The following is an 18,190-nucleotide window of genomic DNA, read 5'->3' as shown; positions in this document are numbered from 1 at the left end:
ATCTCTTTATCTTGCTGAATTTCTATGGATATAACTTTACATATGTACAGTGTTGAATAGAAGTGGGAAAGTGAACATGTTTATTTTGTTCCTGGTCTTCTGAAGAAAGCTTTCTGTCTTTTACCTTTGATTATTATTTTAGTTGTGGGTTTTTCATAGGTGAACTTTATCCAATTAAGAAAGTGCTTTCTCTTTCCATTTTTAAATGTTTTGTTATTATTATGAAAGAGTATTGATATTGTCAACTACTCTTTCTGCATCAATTGAAATGAACATGTAACTTTATTTTCCTTCTTTTTTCCAAGCTTTACTGAGGTATGGCTCATAAAAAAGGTATATATTTAGGTTTTGCAGTGTGATTTTTTTAAAGGTGTGCAGTGATACAAGATAATTTAATATACAACCTATATACTGTGAAATGGTGATCACAATCAAGTTGACACATCCATTACTTTAGATACTATTTGTGTGTGTGTTTGTGTGGTGACAACATTTAAGATCAATTTCTTAGCAAATTTCAAGTATACAACAAATTATTATTAACTGTAATTACCATGTTGTACATCAGATCCACAGAATTTATTCATCTTATAACTGAAAGCTTATACCCGTTGACTAACATCTCCCAATTTTTCCCAACCCACTGTCCCTGGAAATCATTCTTTTACTCTCTGGTTCCATGAGCTCTTTAGATAAAATATATAAGTGAGATCATACATTATTTGTCTTTCTGTGTCTGGCTAGTTTCACTTAGCATAATGTCTTCCAAATTCATCCATGTTGTTGCAAATATCAGGATTTCCTTCTTTTTTATGGTCAAATAATATTCCAGTATTGTGTGTGTGTGTGCGTGTGTGTGTGTGCGCATGCACGTGTGTGTATATGTATGTATATATACACACAGTTGACCCTTGAACAATATGGGGGTTAGGGCACTGACTGCCCATACAGTTGAAAATCTGTATATAACTTTTGACTCCCTAAAAACTTAACTACCAATAGTCTAGTGTTGGCTGGAAGTCTTACCAATAATATAAATAGTTGCTTGATTCATATTTTGTATGTTATATGTATTATATACTGTATAAAAATAAAGTAAGCTAAAAAAAGAAAATGTTATTAAGAAAATCATAAGGAAGACAAAATACATTTACAGTATTGTACATATATATTTTTTAAGATTTTATTTTTATTTATTTATTTATTTATTTATTTATTTATTTATTTATTTATTTATCTGAGAGAGAGTGAGAGAGAGTGAGCATGCACCGGAGTAGGGGGCAGAGGGAGAGGGAGAGAGAGAATCTCTCAAGCAGACTCTGTGCTGAGTGCAGAGCCTAACATGGGGCTCAATCTCACAACCTTGAGATCATGACCTCAGCCTAAACCAAGAGTCAGACACTTAACTGACTGGGCCACCCAGGTGCCCCTGCACATATATTTATTGGGGAAAAAAAAATCATGTATAAGGGGACCCACAGTTCAAACCCATGTTGTTCATGGGTCAACTGTGTATATATCACATAGTTTCTTGGATAACGGAATGGGTATTTTCTTTATCCATTCATCTGTTGATGGATACTTAGGTTGTTTTCATACCTCAGCTGTTTGAATAATGGTGCAGTGAATTTGGGGGTACAGCTATCTTTTCAAGATTCTGCTTGCATTTCTCTTTTTTTTCTGTTTTCATTTCTTTTGAATACATACCTAGGAGAGGGGTTGCTGGATCATATGTTTTAAATTTTTGAGGAACCTCCATACTGTTTTCTATAGTGGCTGTACCAGTTTATAATCCCATTAACAGTGCATCTAGGTCAAGAAAAGAATATGTAGGAGAGGGATGTTATTTTAACATAAACAGTAAAATGGACTAAAATGGAAAGTTTGTCTACATTAAACTTAGAGTTCAATTCATATATCTTGATATAATTAAATCATGTAAGTAGGAACTAATAGTTCTATATACATTTCCATTATTTCCTTTGGGGCTCATTCTAAATGCAAGTATACACAGTGTAAGAAAATATAGAGGCTGCTTCTCTGGTGTCATTGCCTAGTAAAAGAGTAAATAGCAACCACCAACAAAATAGTCTAAAAGCTGCCTCCAAAATTGAAAGGGGTTTTCGGGGAAATCACTATATAGTATGTTTGTTTTGTCTTTGGCTATGTGTTTAACCGCCAAATTCAAAAGGAGTTCATATACAATACAAAATTTTAAAAGAACCCACAACTCCCCCCCCCCAGAAAAACCCAAACTACCCTACAACACACAGATCTAACAAAGTATATATGGTCAGAGATTCCATAAAGTGTTTATAGATGCATTTGCTTATCTTCTATTTTTAGTACCTAAAGTGTTTTGAGAGGCCATTGTTTAGTGTATACATCTTTAAAAATATTTTATTTATTTATTTGACAGAGAGAGACACAGTAAGAGAGGGAACACAAGCAGGGGGAGTGGGAGAGGGAGAAGCAGGCTTCCCGCCAAGCAGGGAGCCTGATGCAGGGCTCAATCCCAGGACCCTGGGATCATGACCTGAGCCGAAGGCAGACGCTTAATGACTGAGCCACCCAGGTGCCCCTAGTGTATACATTTTGATCTATACACATAGTATAGTATTAATAAGAAATCCTGTATTCAATTCAATTCAAATTGGATTTTGCAAGTTAGTAATTTAAGTGCTTTGACAAAGTTATAAAAAGTGCATTTTCTTACTTTCTATTTTCATACAATGTAATTTTTTTCATATTTATATCTTTTAAAAGTTAAAATCAGCCAAATGTTAAGCAATATGTACACTAAAAGTTTGGGTGGTAGTTTGTATTTTAAGAGAAACAATTTCCTTATGATTTGCCTCAAGTAAGTAGCATTACCAGCTAATAATAAAAACTGAGAAAAGCACATTCAAAATACTGATTTAATTTGGCAGCAAATGGTTATTCTTTGGAGACTAATGAAGGTAGACATGACCCATCAAGATGAAGTGGGCTCTTTGAAATACTCAATAGTCTACATAAATTTTTAAAAAATATTTTTAAAGAAGCATCTGTAGCCACTGATAACAAGGCAATACCTAGTTTATGGTGACTTGAAGCAAAACAAATGCTCATAAGGAAAAAAGAGCTGTGTTTTAATATTATCTAAATTTACTTTTAATATTATCTAAATAGCCCAGTAACATTTTCCTTTCAGTACAATACTGTTTCTGTATAAGGCAGTTCCTGGGAGCCAGACAGTTTAGATAATGAGGGAGTTAAGTTAGGGAGTAATTGCTTGCAGTTTATTTTTTTTTAAAGATTTTATTTGTCAGAGAGAGAGAGAGCATGAGCACAAGAAGGGAGAGTGGTAGGCAGAGGGAGAAGCAGACTCCCCGCTGAGCAGGGAGCCCGATGTGGGACTCGATCCCAGGAGCCTGGGATCATGACCCGAGGTAAAGGCAGATGCTTACCTGCCTGAGTCACCCAGGCCTCCCTACTTGCAGTTTAAACAGCAACTTTTTGCTTCCCACTCAGTGTGCTATTTGTTATGTCTAACAAAAAAAGCAGTTCTTAAAAAGGTACCATTTCTGATTTCTTCATTATATGTAACCTTTGTAAACAAATCGTGTAAAACTATAAAATTAGCAAATGTCTTGAAATCTGTATATAAAACATGCATTATCTCTAATTTCAAATTCACGTATTTGTGTAGCACTCAACCTTTACAAAGAAAAGCGGTTCCGAAGATAGTCTTATACACCGGAAACTGCTCCTTTTTCACTTTGTATCCACCTCACACCCTGATTTTAATTGTCTTGGTCATGGACCTTTCCAAGAAGAGATTTTATATTTCATTCCCATAGCTGGTTGTCAGAAAACCCTGCTTTCCTCTGTTGAAGGAGTTAGGTCCTTCTGATGTTGGTGTATGCCTTGTAATATTTTCACAGCTTCAGGAAGCATGTCCTCTGGTTCCCTGTCTTCATCTTCATTTAAAGCTGCTGCCACTGAAAGGTTTGTGGAGCAAGAATTGGAAGTCTCTTTAGTTTGGGTGTACTCGATCCAAGTTGGATGAGTATGGCTAATGCTTTCTTTCTTTGTCATCTGACTCCCATACCCATACTTGGAGGTCTGTATAGGCTCTGTTTAGAGGTCTGCAGCTTCTCATTCAGCTGGTCACTTCTCAGCACTGTGACTGGAATTTTCCCGTTACTCCATAGGCTGTAGTTAGCTGTGGCTTCTCAGACGTCTCTCTCCCGCCTTCCTGTCCATCACTGTCGCTGACGCACCAAGGACTCTGGCATTTCTCTTTTATTCTTTCTTAGAATTTCCATCTCTCTGCATGTTGTATACTTCTTCCATTAAAGCACTTACCATGATAAGCACAGTTTTTTTTAAATTCCTGGTCTGATAATCCTCATGTCTTTGTCATATCAAAGTCTAATTCGGATGCTTTTTCACTCTCTTCAAACTGTGTTCTTTGCCCTTCAGTATGCCTTGTAATTTTTTGTCAACAGATGGGTATGAGGGGCACCTGGGTGGCTCATTTAGGTGTCCGACTCTTGATTTCAGCTCAGATCGTGATCTTGGGGTCCTGAGATTGAGCTCCCCGTCGGGCTCCATGCTTAGCAGGGAGTCTGCTTGGGATTCTCTCTCTTCCTCTCCCTCTGCCCTTCCCGCTCGTGTTCTTTCTTTCTCTCTCTCTCAAATAAAATTACATAAACAAACAAACAAATAAATAAAATCTTAAAAAAAAAAGGTGGATATGAGGTATTGGGTAAACAGAACCGCAGTAAATAGGCCTTTAGTGAGGTAGAGGTAAGGTGCGTAGTCCTATGACTAGGCCTCAGTCACTTGAGAAGCTTGTACCCTTGGCCTATAAACTCCCATCAGTGCTTCTCAGTTTTTTGCCCTGCTTAGATGGGACAGGATGCCTAGAGGGGACTAGAGTTAGGTATTTCCCTTCCCCTAGGTAAGTTAGGCTCTGGTAAAATAGTTTCTCATGAAGGAATGCCTGATTAGGAATGGAATGCACAGGCACATTTCAAAATGGCTCTTTTTTCCTTCTCCCTCCTAGAAGTATGAGGGGACTTTTCTCTGATAGTCACTGTGAAGAACTGGCAGGGCTCCTGAAGGTAAAACTCACAAAAGCTTGGGGATTCCTCAATGACTTGATCCCCTAGAGTTTTTAACCCTCAGACTTGTCTACCCTGGGCCTTGACAATTCATCAGTTATAGTTCAGGTTTTCCTACCCCAGTTCTGGTTCCCTTGGAAGTTTCTGCTCGTGGTTTCTGTTTCATTAAATTCTCTGTGCCTGCCTGTCTGTCTCTCCAATTGTGGGGGCAGTGGTTTGCCCTGTGACCTCATGTCTCTAATAGATCTAAGAAGAATGGGTGATTTTTCAGTTTATCTTTTTACTTCTTGTTAGGATGGAGTGGTGACTCCTGAGCTCCTTACACGCCAGACCAGAAACTAGAAGCCAAACCTTATTTTTATATTGATGAATGTATTTCCAAATTTATATATCTTGCTGGTTATTTCAGTGGAGATGCGCATGAAAGAGAATAGAGGAATAGGGCTACCATCCCAACCAGTAGGTCTGTTTATGGCTTTAAAGCTTACTTTATGGACTTTTGGTGACTGTTTATTTTTGTTTAGTTGAGTTTGGCTGTAGGAAGAGGCAAGTTGTACCATTACTTACTTTATTATCCTCTCGGACAGCCTGAATTTCAAAGTATCAGCGAATAGCAAATAGTACCTCTCTCCAGAGAATACCAGTACAATCTTGTTGTTTAATGATGAAGCAGCTGGATAACTTTGTTCTAGTCACAGTTGGGCACCTCAAGTAACTGTCCACTACTATGTTTCAGAGTATGGTGTCCAGTGGAATAACATCCTGTCACCAGTGAATCCAGATGATGACCTTAGTTTTGCTCATATTATGGGAATGCTTTTATTTGATGCTTTCTTGTTTGGCCTTATGACCTGGTATATAGATGCTGTCTTTCCAGGGAAGCATGGTGTGCCCAAGCCATGGTATTTCTTTGTGCAGGTAAGTTCTAATGATTCTATTATTGAGAGAAGCCCCAGTTCTTTTGTATTTAGTTTGTCAAACAGTGAACATTATTACCATGAACACCTTCCCTGTGGTGCTCCTATCTTCTGATACTAATACAGTTTTTATTCTTTCTGAACTAAAGCCATTACAAGTTAACTTTGTGCCATATATAATAGAATCAAATGGCTTTCTACAGAAAAAAAAAAAAATCTCCGTCTAAATGAATATGTGGTGGGGTCCTTAGATCCTAGTGAGAAGGAGATGAATTGTGTCTCATATCTGGTTTATCACCATCTGCTTTTTTCCACTATTAGCCCAAATTACTTAGAATCAAAGCCATAGCAAAGTGGAGAGCATCTCTATCTTAGTCTGTTTTCAGTCCCCTTCTTTATTGTTCTATGGTTCAAAGCAAGTGGTTCCCAAACTCTTGTCTCAGAAATCCTTTATACTCCTAAGAATTATTGAGCACCCAAAGAGCTGTGGTTAATATGGGTTTTATCTATCAATATTAACCATATTTGGATATTAAAACAGAAATCTTGAAGATATTTATCAACTCGTTTAAATATATCACTAATAAACCCATTGCATGTTGAAGTCAACATTTTGGTGACAATAGCTTTTTTTCAAAATTTAAAAATACTAGAAGAGTGGCCTGTTTTATATTTCTTTCAAATATCTTTTCTATTTACTTAATAAAAGATGACTAGATTCTCATTGGAGAGTGTATATCTGGCTCTGCATTTAATCTTTTGCATGATGTGTTTTTGCTTAAAATATATGGAGAAAATACAGCCTCATACAGATATGTAGTTGAAAAATGGAGGAGTATTTCAGTAGCCTTTTAAGCAAATTTGGGTATTCTTTGGTACTTCACCAAAACTCAACTAATGATAATTTTCCTGCAGTTAGTTGAAGTTTGGAATCTGAAAGCACATTTAACAAACATTGCTTATTCTGTTTCATAATAATATTCATTGGTGTATCCTGTGATTTGAATAGATCTTTAACCATGCATAAATGGTTAACATCATATTTTGGTTATTTGAAAAATATTAGTTCACTGATACATACCTTCCAAGTGATGACACATTTCATCATACATTATCAAAGCATCACATTTATTAATATCAACATGATGTTATCATGATAGTTTTTAAAAATTGTGAATTTGTCACACAGTAGTGGATATCAGTTTTTCAAAATTCTAATTTTCACTTGAAAGTTCCAGTTTTATCATTAGCAGCAAATATTGTCAGTTCATTTCTTTGAAATAATAATACCTCTTCATTAATTTTCAAGAAAATGTCTGCTAGATGTCCAGGTCTAAAGAAACATAATTCTTATGTCTGTCATTCTTTCCAAAAAAAGTGGTAATCCATGAAACAAGTGGCTAGTTCACAACTCAAACAGTGACACAAGTAATTTTTCTCAGAGCTTCCATTATATTTTCATCTGCTATAGAGATGCTTTATTTGTATTTTCCATTTTATCACACAGAATATTTTTAAAAATCATATTCAAGGAATGAGACTTAACAAATTATTTTTACTTTTTCATAAAAGACACAATTAAGTGAAATAGATTTATGTACTTACTTATTTTATTTCTTTTTTTACTGTGTCTGGTGGTGAAGAAGATGGTGACTGCTTACTACAGTTTTATGCTACTAATTTGATTTATGTTAAAGCACCAGGCATTTTATTCAACATTGATTTTATACCACCAATGAAAATATCAATGCGGTAGAAAGACGAATAATGTATTTTTAAAAGTATTTTTATGAAAAAGAATTTTGAACTCAGACTCATTGAAAATGTGTTAGGAATCTCCAGGGATCTAGCTGTATATTGCATGACCAAATAAAGACACTTGACTTAGAGTGATAGAATGCTTTTCACTGAGCCATTTTAAAGTAGATTTTATTTTGTCTTTCTTCTTGGACAGTTAGACTTTAAATAACAGGTTTTGTGCTTATTGTGTAGAAGTTCACATTCTAGGCAGTTTGCGTCCAAATTTTGTTTCAATTTATGTGCTTCAACCCATCTCGAAACCAAAGTGAAATGAGCCAAAGTGTTAAGAGCATTTCACTTTTCCCTGAAATCATGATGTCTATGGTTTTGGTCTTTTCTTAGAAATCCTACTGGTTTGGTAAAGCTTTAAGCATTAAGAAGAAAGAAGATAATCAAATTATTGATATAACTAGAAGTGATTATTTTGAAGATGAACCTGTTGATTTGGTGGCTGGTATCAGTATTCAACATCTGTACAAGGTACTGTGTTTTTTTTTTAAGATTTTATAATTGAACATAATTAAAACATAAAAAAATTTTTAAAAATTAAAAATAAAGATTTTATTTATTTATTTGAGAGAAAGAAAGAGAGAGAGAGAGCAAGAGACAGCACGAGCGGGGAGGAGAGGAGAGGGAGAAGCAGACTCTCCGAGGGGAGGGAGAGCCCGTTGTGGGGCTCTATCCCAGGACCCTGGGATCATGACTTGAGCCGAAGGCAGACGCTTAACGGACTGAGCCACTCAGGCACCCCATGTACAAGGTACTGTTTTATAACTCTCTTTTTCCCAGTGCAGCTGAAAGTTAATTTATAGTGTATAGTAAATGTTTTCACTGGCCATGGCCCTAACCCCCACCATAAGATGTTAATAAAAGTTGTATTCAGCACATTAATTATTTAACAAAATGAAAATGAAAGATGTGCAAATAAAATAAAAATCCATTTGTTTCTTTCTCATTTCTTCAGAATGGAATCCAGTTTTGTATTATGATAATGGTGTCTTTTACATCTCTCCCACTATAAGAGCTAATGTCTAGCTGGAACTGTGATGATTTGATGTGTAAATATTAATTTATGTTTACAGTTGTGGTTTTACTTGTTCTACCAGTTATGCGTTAGACTATTTGGCTGAATTCTTCTTTGTCCAAACTTTTGGTGAGGAGGTGTTCCTGGGTATATTAGTTTATTTGGATCAATTAAGTGCCCCTATGTAGGCCTTTTAAAGTAATTACTGATAGAGGGGCACCTGGGTGACTCAGTTGGTTAAGCATCTGCCTTCGGCTCAGGTCGTGATCCCAGGTTCTTGGGATCAAGCCCCCCATCAGGCTCCCTGCTCAGCAGGGAGTCTGCTTCTCCCTCTCCCACTGCCCCTCCCTCCGCTCTTGTTCTCTCTGTGTGTGTCTCTCTCAAATAAATAAATTTTTAAAATCTTAAAAAAAAAAAGTGGACTATTGATGTCTCCTACTGTTATTATTGTATTGCTGCCTACTTCTTCTTTCAGATATGTTGATATTTGCTTTATATATTTAGGTGGCTTGATGTTGGGCGCACATATACTTATAATTGCAATATCTCTGTTGAATTGATCCTTCTATGTGTATATAATCACCCTCTTTGTTTTTTGTGACTGTTTTTGACTTAAAGTCTATTTTATCTGCTAGAAGTATAGCCACCTCTTCTTTCTTTTGGTTACCATTTGTATGGTATAATTTTTCTATCCCTTCACTTTCAGCCCATGTGTGTCCTTAAATATATGTGAATCTCTTATAGATGGCATTTAGTTGGGTCTTTTTTTTTTTTTTTAAATCCATTCAGTCATTCCAGGTCTTTTGATTGGTGAGTTCAGTCCATTTACATTTAAAGTAACTATTGATAAGTCAGGTTTTACTACTGCCACTTTGTTGTTTTCTGACTGTTTTATGGTTCCCTTGTCCTCTCTTCTTTTGCTGTCTGCTTTTTTTTTGGTTTGATGATTTTTTTCGTAGTGATATGCTTTGTTTTTTCTCTTTTCTTTTATGTGCCTATTTTAAGTTTTTCTTTGTTATTACCATGAAGCTGCACTGAACCTTATAATTATGACATCTATTTGAAGCTGATAACACCTTAACCTTTATTGTATCCAACAGTTCTACACTTTTATTCCTTCCCCACACTTTGTTATTAATGTCAGTGTTTACTTCTTTCTGTGTTGTGTATCCATTAACAATTTTTGCAATTATAGTTACTCTTAATCATTTTGTGTTTTTCACTTTTATACTGTTTAAAAGTGATTATGTACCGCTGTTACAGTATTATTATATTCTGTGTTTGTCTGTATATTTACCTTTACCAATGATATTTGCATTTTCCTATGCTTTCTTGTTGCTTTTTAACATTGATTCATCCCAACGTGAAGAATTTCCTTTATCGCCTCTTGTAAGGAAAGCCTAGTGGTGGTGAACTTGCTCAGCTTTTGTTTAACAGAGAAAGTCTTTACCTCTCCTTTATTTTTGAAGGACAGATTTGCTAAGTAGAGTATTGTTGGTTTGTAGTTTTTTCCTTGAGTACTTTGAATATATATCATCCTATTGTCTCCTGGCCTGCAGGATTTCTTATCAGAAATCCACTGATAGTCTTATGTGGGTTCTCTTGTATATGAGGACTTAGTTTTTTTTGGAGCTTTGAAAATTCTCTTTGTCTTTGACTTTTGACAATGTAATTTTTTTTTTTTTTTGATGTCTGATCTTATTTATTTGTCACTCTTAGAAAATCTCATTTTTGACTGGACTCAGACTTAGAGGTAGAAGCTCTCAGAGAGGACAGCCTCTGTCTCTTGGCAATCTGTTCCTGGCGTTTTTCTTTGGCCTCCTTCATTCTCTTGGCCAAAAGTTTAGCATATTCTGCAGCCTCTTCCTTAATTTTCTCAGTGTGCTGCTTCTTCAAAGCAATACTCCGATGCTTGTGCTGCAGGACACGTGGAGTAACAAGATGCTGAATTTTAGGCACTTTGGTTCTAGGTTTCTTACCTTCTTTGTTTAGGGGCTTTCTCACAACATACTGGCAGACATCATCTTCTTTAGAGATTGAAAAGTTTGCGGATTCTGCTGGCTCTTTTGGGCCCCAGGCGAAGAGGCACAGTAGTATCAGTGAGTCCAGGAATATCCTTCTCAGCTTTTTTTACAATGACCAAGTTGAGAACACTGAGATTGACATCCACAGTGCAACCCTGAACAGATTTGCGCTTTCTCTCTCCAGTCCTCCTTGATCTATAGCAGGAATGCCCCTTACTCAGCAGCAGGCAGACACGGCCATGGGTCAAGACACCCTGCTTCATGAGGAAGCCTTGTTTGTCATTGCCACCACTGATTCGGACCACATAACCCTTCCATTCTTCACCCAGAGCATTAGCAGCAGCAGCAGCAGCCCCTCCAGCAATCCTGTGGGATTGCAGAGGCCAGGCAGCCCTCCAGAGCATCAGCAGCAACTTCTGTGGCCATACGCTTCTTGTAAAAGGTACGAAGTTTACGTTCATTGTCCACTTCAGTGAATTTCTGGCAGCCAGTATCTGGGAAAGAGATGTTCAGCTTCATCGTGAAACAGGCTACCGCCTCTGAGGTGCCATGAAAAAGAGCTGACAATGTAATTTTAATGTGTCTTTATGTAGACTTCTTTGGTTGCACCTATTTGGGCATTTTTAAGCTTTATGAATCTAGATGTTCATTTCTATCCCCAGAGCTGGGAAATTTTCAGCCAATTTTCTTCAAATAAACTTTCTAGCCCTTTCTCTATCTCTTCTACTTCCATGACTCTGTTAAGGAATATGTCGTTTCTTTTCATGGTGTCTTATATGTCCCATAGTATTTCTTCATTATTTTTCATTTGCTTTTTGCTTCTCTGACTGGATAATTTCAAATGACCTGTATTTGAGTTTACTAAGTCTTTCTTCAGCTTGATTGAGTCTGTTGTTGAAGCTTTCTATTGATTTTTTTTTTTTTTCAATTCAGTCATTGTATTCTTCAGCTGTAGGATTTTTGTTTTTTCTTGGCTTCTCTCTTTGCTGAACTTCTCATTTGTTGATGTATTGTTTTTGTTTAGTTGTATATCTGGGTTCTCCTGTAGTCCACTAAGCTTCTTTCTTTTGTATGATTATTTTTGAATTTTTTGTCAGGCAATTCATAATCTCTATTTCTTTAAGCTTGGCTACTGGGGCTTTATTAGTGGTGTCATGTTTTCTTGATCTTTCATGATCCCTGTAACTTTGCCTTGGTATCTGCACATTTAAGAAGAAGTTATCTCGATTCTTTACAGACTGCCTTTGGCAAGAAAAGACATTTGCCAGTCAGCCTAGCCTGGGATTCTGGGTGGGCCAGTTTGTGGGGCCCATAGGCAGATGTGGCTTACTGTTGGGGCTCATGGGGTGTACCGTTGTATGAGAACTGCAGGGTCTGTGGTCAGGCAAGGCCCATTGCTGGTGGTCTGCAGCCTAGTGGGACTGTAGTCTAGTGGGGTTGGCTGGCAGGGCTTTCTGGCCATGGAGGGCTGCCTGGCCTCTGCAATCTCATAGGATTGCTGGAAGGGGCTCTGTTGTTTGACAGGATTGGCTGGGGGGCCTCTGTTTGCAGGAGGATCTACCAGTGAGACTTTGTGGCTAGGCAGGGCTATCCAATGGAACCGTGGAACTACCAGTGAGATCCAGCAGTGCCATCACCTGAGAGCCTTTACCCCTTCTCTTTGGTCCCAGCTCTTGCCTGGTGGTCTAGCTGTGTCAGTTCCCCTGGCATTCCATGTGAGGCAAGATAGAAGTGGGAAAGACAGAAACCTGGGGAAGGTGGACGTCTACCTCTTTCTCCCTTTCTGCCACTGGAGAAATTGTGGGCTGAAGGGATCCTTCTTGATGCTGTTCTGTGTTGACTTGGAGGAGAGGCAATGTGGGCAGAGTGAAACTGCTTCTTTTTCCCTCAGTTTCTGTGCTCCACCAGGGTGCTGGAACCTTACCTCTGAGCTCCAGAAATCTCACAGTGCCATTCTTGTCCATGGGTAGTAGCTAAATCTGTTTATGTGTGGTGGGGGGAGGAGAGCGGAGGACCTTTTATTCTACTGTCTTGCTGACATCATTCTGGTAATGCCTCTCCTTATCTCTGATAATTTTCCTTGTTCTGAAGTCTGTTTTGTCTAAAATTAATATAGCTACTCCAGATTTTTTATGAGTGCACCATAATATATCTTTCTCCATTCCTTTAATTTTAATCTTTCTATGTCTTTGTATTTTTTTTTTTTAAAGATTTTATTTATTTTTTAGAAAGCGAGTGAGAGGGAAACAGCATGAGAGGGGAGAGGGTCAGAGGGAGAAGCAGGCTCCCCGCCGAGCCGGGAGCCCGATGTGGGGCTCGATCCCAGGACCCTGGGATCATGACCTGAGCCGAAGGCAGACGCTTAACCATCTGAGCCACCCAGGCGCCCCCTATGTCTTTGTATTTTAAGTGGATTTCTTGTAGGTAATATATAGTTGCATCTTTCAAAAAAATCTACCTTGTCAAGTCTCTTAATTGGTGTATTTAGTCCATTATCGTGTAAAGTGATTATTAATATAGTTGAATAAATGTCTACAGTATTACAACTGTCTTACATTTGTTGCATTTGTTCTTTGTTGCTTGTTTTGTCTGTCCCTCCTTTTTTGCCCATCTAGAGTAGTCTAGTCTAATTTTATCTATATTGCTCAATAAGTAAGGTTCTTGACACTCCCACCCCCTGATGCTTTCAAAATCTTTGTTTTTAAAGATTTTTATTACTTAGTCTTTGGTAGTTTAAATATGATATGTCCAGGTCTGGGTTTTTTAACATTAGTCCTGCTTAGTGTTCTCTGAGTTTCCTAGATCTGTAATTTGATGTCTATCATTAGTTCAGAAAATTCTCAGTCATATTGCTTCAGATATTTCTGCTCCTTTCTCTCTTCTTTTAACAATCCATGTATGCTTGCTACCCTTGTGTATTTTTCCCACAGTTCTTGGATATTCTGTTCTGGTTATTTTCATTCTTTTTTTTTCTTTTTATTTCAGTTTGAAATGTTTCTATTAGTGTATCTTCAAGCTTACTGATTCTTTCCAGTTCGCTGATGAGCTCATTAAAGGTATTTTTCATTTCTGTTATAATATTTTTGATTTCTGACATTTCCTTTTGATTCTCTATTAGGGTTTTCATCTCTCTGCTTAAATTACACATTTGTTCTTCATTTTGTCTGAGACCTTAGCATATTAAACATAGTTATTTTATATTACCAGTCTGGTAGTTTCAAAATTTCTGCCATATGTATATCTGGCTGTTTCCTACATTCCATTCAGACTGTGTTTTCCCTTGCCTTTTTTTTTTTTTTTTAAAGATTTTATTTATTTATTTGAGACAGAGAGAGTGAGAGAGAGAGAGCACATGAGAGGGGGGAGGGTCAGAGGGAGAAGCAGGCTCCCTGCCCAGCAGGGAGCCCGATGCGGGACTTGATCCCGGGACTCCAGGATCATGACCTGAGCCGAAGGCAGTCGCTTAACCAACTGAGCCACCCAGGCGCCCAATTGCCTTTTAATTTTTTAAAAAAAACCAGACATCATGTATTGGTTAATAGAACTGATGTAATTATTCTTTAAGTATGAGCTTTCATTTTTGTCTGGTTAGGAATTAGTCTGTGTTTACTGTTTACTTAAGTTTTATAGTTGTTAGAGGCTTTAGTTTCCTCTAGTGTCCTTGTTTATTCTTGCCCTCTCTTGTCTTTGCATTTTCCTAGAGACCTCTTAAATAGTTTGAGCCTTGTGGTTCTATCTTCTCTAATCCCATTATTATATATGAGCCCTACTGATGAGCTGGTGAGGTGAAAAGTGGTGAGGAGGAAAAGTGTTCTGTAATCCTCAGACTACTTCTCAGTCTTTTATTAGTATGCCTGTGCCCCTGGGCTCTGACCTTCCCCAGAGCTCATCAGTTCTCATGCACCTCCTTAGTTGAGACAGGAAGGTTACAGGGATGGAGTTGGGTATTTCACTTTCCCACATGTCTGCGAGGCTCTGATAAAGGAGCTTCCCTTGAGGACAGGCCATTGTTGCTGAGAAGAGACAGTTGGACATATTGAAAAGTTGTTTATTTTGCCCTGAGGTATTTCAAAATTGCTACTTCCCCCATGTCCCCTTCCTGGAAGCCCAAGGATGTTTTCCTCTAATCTTCACCATGAAAACCCGGTGAGCCTCTTGGAAGGTAAACTCATAAAAGTCTGCAGACTTCGTAAAACTTGTTTTTCAGGAGTTTTTTACTTTCACACTAGCCCACATTCAGCCATCAGGAATTTGTCAGTCACTATTTAAGTGGTCTTATGAGTTACTGGCTCCAGTGGCTTCTGCTCCCCGTGAGATGTGATTTGCCAGCATCCCAATTTTTGAGGCATTCGTTTCTCCTGTGACCTCAGCTCCAATGGATCTAAGAATTAATGCTTTCAGTTTATTCAGCATTTTGTCAGAGAATGAGACTTAGAACTTCTAAGAACTTTTTAAAAGAATTTATTTATTTATTTATTTATTTATTTATTTGAGATTGAGAGAGAGAGAGAGCATGAGAGGGGCAGGGGCAGAGGGAGAGGGAGAAGCAAACTCGCAAACTCCCTGCTGAGCATGGAGCCCTAAGCAGGACTTGATCCCAGGACCCTGAGATCATGACCTGAGCTGAAGTCAGATGCTTAACCGACTGAACCACCCACTCACCTCTAACTTCCAAGATCTTTTCATGTTGGAGAAGACTATATTTTTATTAGCTCCTTGAGCATGCTAAATTTCAGTTTGTAGCTTAAAAACTTTATGATTTCAGAGAAGAGTTAAGATAATGGAGGAGTAGGGGACCCTAAATTCATCAGGTTCCTGGAATTCAGCTAGATAACTATCAAATCATTTTGAACACCTGTGAAATCCATCAGAGATCTGAGAAAAGAAATGCTGCAATTCTACAAATAGAAAAGTGACCACTTTTTGGAAGGTAGGAGATGCAGAGACTTTAATCAGGGAAGATATATCGGAGGATACTGTGAGGGGAGGGAGCCACTTTAAGGAGGCTACCAAAAGTATTACAAGCAGCAAAATGCAAAAGCAGAACTTTTAGAAGTCTGCTACAGTAGGGGTTGTCCCTGGCTCAGAGGTGCTCAGGTGGCAAAGTGGGGCATAATCCCACATGGGACAATGTGGGCTGAGGCTGCCTGGGGTCCAAGAATTACAGGAGGTGCCTTAGTGCAGCAGAGTTCCCAGGCAAAGGAACAGGGAAGCCAGCTGAAAACAGCCAGTCTAGAAGCCAGCTTTCTGCTCAGTGTTGCCATAAACTGTGAACTGCTACACTGTTGCATGACCACTGTCGGGACAGGGGCCCAGCAAAGGGAGAAGCATGGAAAGATACCCCTCTCTCCCCACCTCCCCTGGGAGGAACAGCACTGGTCCACGCCACAGGAGTCTGTAAAATTTGGCGACTTGAAACTTAGTCGTGTGCCTGAGATAAAAATGATCAGTCACGGGCTGAGTGAACACAGAGTTTGGATGCAAACCAGGGAGACAAAAGTGATTGATTGTTTTTCTGTGAGGGCTCACAGAAGAGTGGCAGCATGAACTTTCAACTCTGGGCCTAGAGAGCAGGGTGCCACCATTTTCATCTCCCCATTGGTGCTTAGAGCCTTCAGGGAACAAACCAGTAACACATAATCGAATCTGGAGCTGCTTACACTGAGCTCGGCCTCCTGGCAAGGGAGATACAATTCTATCAGGGCAAGGGCACTTGATAATCAGCACAACAGACCCCTCCCCCAGGAGACCAGCAGGAACAGCCATCTAGCACACAAGTTTACTGATCACAGAGAACTGCAAAACTTAAGCTCTTGGGGAAAACAGTATATAGCATTCATGGTTTTTTAAATTATTCTTTAGTCTTTCAGTTTTTTTTTTCATCTATTTTCTTATTTTTTCAATTCTTTTTTATTTTTTATTTTTATATGTGCTATATATAAGTTCTAATATATATATATGTAGATATTTTCTTTGGTTTCTGTTCATTGTATTTTATTTTTGCATATATGTAAACTTTTCTTTCTTTCCTATTTTGGGATCTAGTTTCTCTTAACAAGCAGAACAAAATATACCCAGGATCAAGTATTTTGCTCTGTTTTGTTTCTGGTTTGATTTTTTTCCTTATTTTGTCTTCTTTGTGTTTTCTTCTGGTTTGTTTTATTTTTTTCTGTTGTTGTTGTTGGTATTGTTGTCTTTTCTCCCTCTTTCTTCTACTTTTTTAGACATAATGACCAGATGGAGAAATTCACCACAAAAGAAAGAACAGGAGGTGGTACTCACTGCCAGGAATTTAATCAATATGGATATAAGATGTCTGAACTAGAATTTGAAACAATGATTATAAACATACTAGCTGGGCTTGAAAAAAGCATAGAAGACAATAGAGAATCCCTTCCTATAGAAATAGAAGAACTAGGGGCGCCTGGGTGGCTCAGTCGCTAAGCGTCGGCCTTTGGCTCGGGTCATGATCCCAGGGTCCTTGGGATGGAGCCCCACATCAGGCTCCCTGCTCGGTGGGAGGCCTGCTTCTCCCTCTCCCACTCCCCCTGCTTGTGTTCCCTCTCTCACTGTGTCTCTGTCAAATAAATAAATAAAATCTTAAAAAAAAAAAAAGAAATAGAAGAACTAAAAATCAATCAGGACAAAATTTAAAATGCTGTTACTGAGATGCAGTAAAAAATGGAAGCTCTAACAGCAAGGACAAGTGAGGCAGAAGAGAGACTCAGTGATTTGGAGACAAAAACGTGGAAAATAAAGATGCTGAGAAGAAGAGAGAAAGACAAATACTGGGTCATGAAGGAAGACTTTGAGAAATCAGCGATTCCATAAAGCAAATAATATCTGGATAATAGGGGTCCTTCCTAGAAGATAGAGAGGGCAGGGGCAGAAGGTTTATTTGAACAAACTGAAGATGAGGACTTCTCTAACCTGGGGAAGGAAAGAATTATTCAAGTCCAGGAGTCACAGAGAACCCCCAAAATCAATAAAAATAGATCAACACCTCAACATATAATAGTGAAGCTTACAAATTTCAGAGATAAAGAGAAAATCCTGAGAGCAGCACAGGACATGAGGTCTTTAACCTACAAGGATAGAAACATAACACTAGCAGCAGACCTGTCCACAGAGACCTGGCAGGCCCAAAAGTACTGGCATGATATATTTAACCTATTAAATGGGCAAAATATGCAGCCAAGAATACTTTATCTAGCAAGGCTGTCATTTAGAATAGAAAGATAAAAAGCTTCCAGAACAAACAGAAACTAAAGGAATTTGTGAGCACTAAACCATCCTGGCAAGAAATATTAAAAG

General features: G+C 38.1%; 1 protein-coding gene and 1 pseudogene across 1 annotated transcript in view; one reads left to right on the top strand and one right to left on the bottom strand.

Annotated features, from left to right (window-relative positions):
• Positions 1-18,190, top strand: part of LOC102748978 (phospholipid-transporting ATPase ABCA3-like) — a 120,797-nt gene that overhangs the window by 10,912 nt on the left and 91,695 nt on the right. Inside the window, exons 3-4 of the mRNA XM_081818873.1 lie at positions 5,848-6,029; positions 8,171-8,308. Coding sequence (XP_081674999.1) covers positions 5,848-6,029; positions 8,171-8,308 — 320 coding nt within the window. The remainder of the gene's footprint in view (positions 1-5,847; positions 6,030-8,170; positions 8,309-18,190) is intronic.
• Positions 10,219-11,616, bottom strand: LOC115942693 (small ribosomal subunit protein eS6-like; annotated as a pseudogene).

The sequence above is a fragment of the Leptonychotes weddellii genome, chromosome 5 (genome assembly GCF_054177405.1).
Source record: "Leptonychotes weddellii isolate Sample4059 chromosome 5, ASM5417740v2, whole genome shotgun sequence".
NCBI lineage: Eukaryota > Metazoa > Chordata > Mammalia > Carnivora > Phocidae > Leptonychotes > Leptonychotes weddellii.
This window is presented reverse-complemented; position numbering and strand designations above follow the sequence as displayed.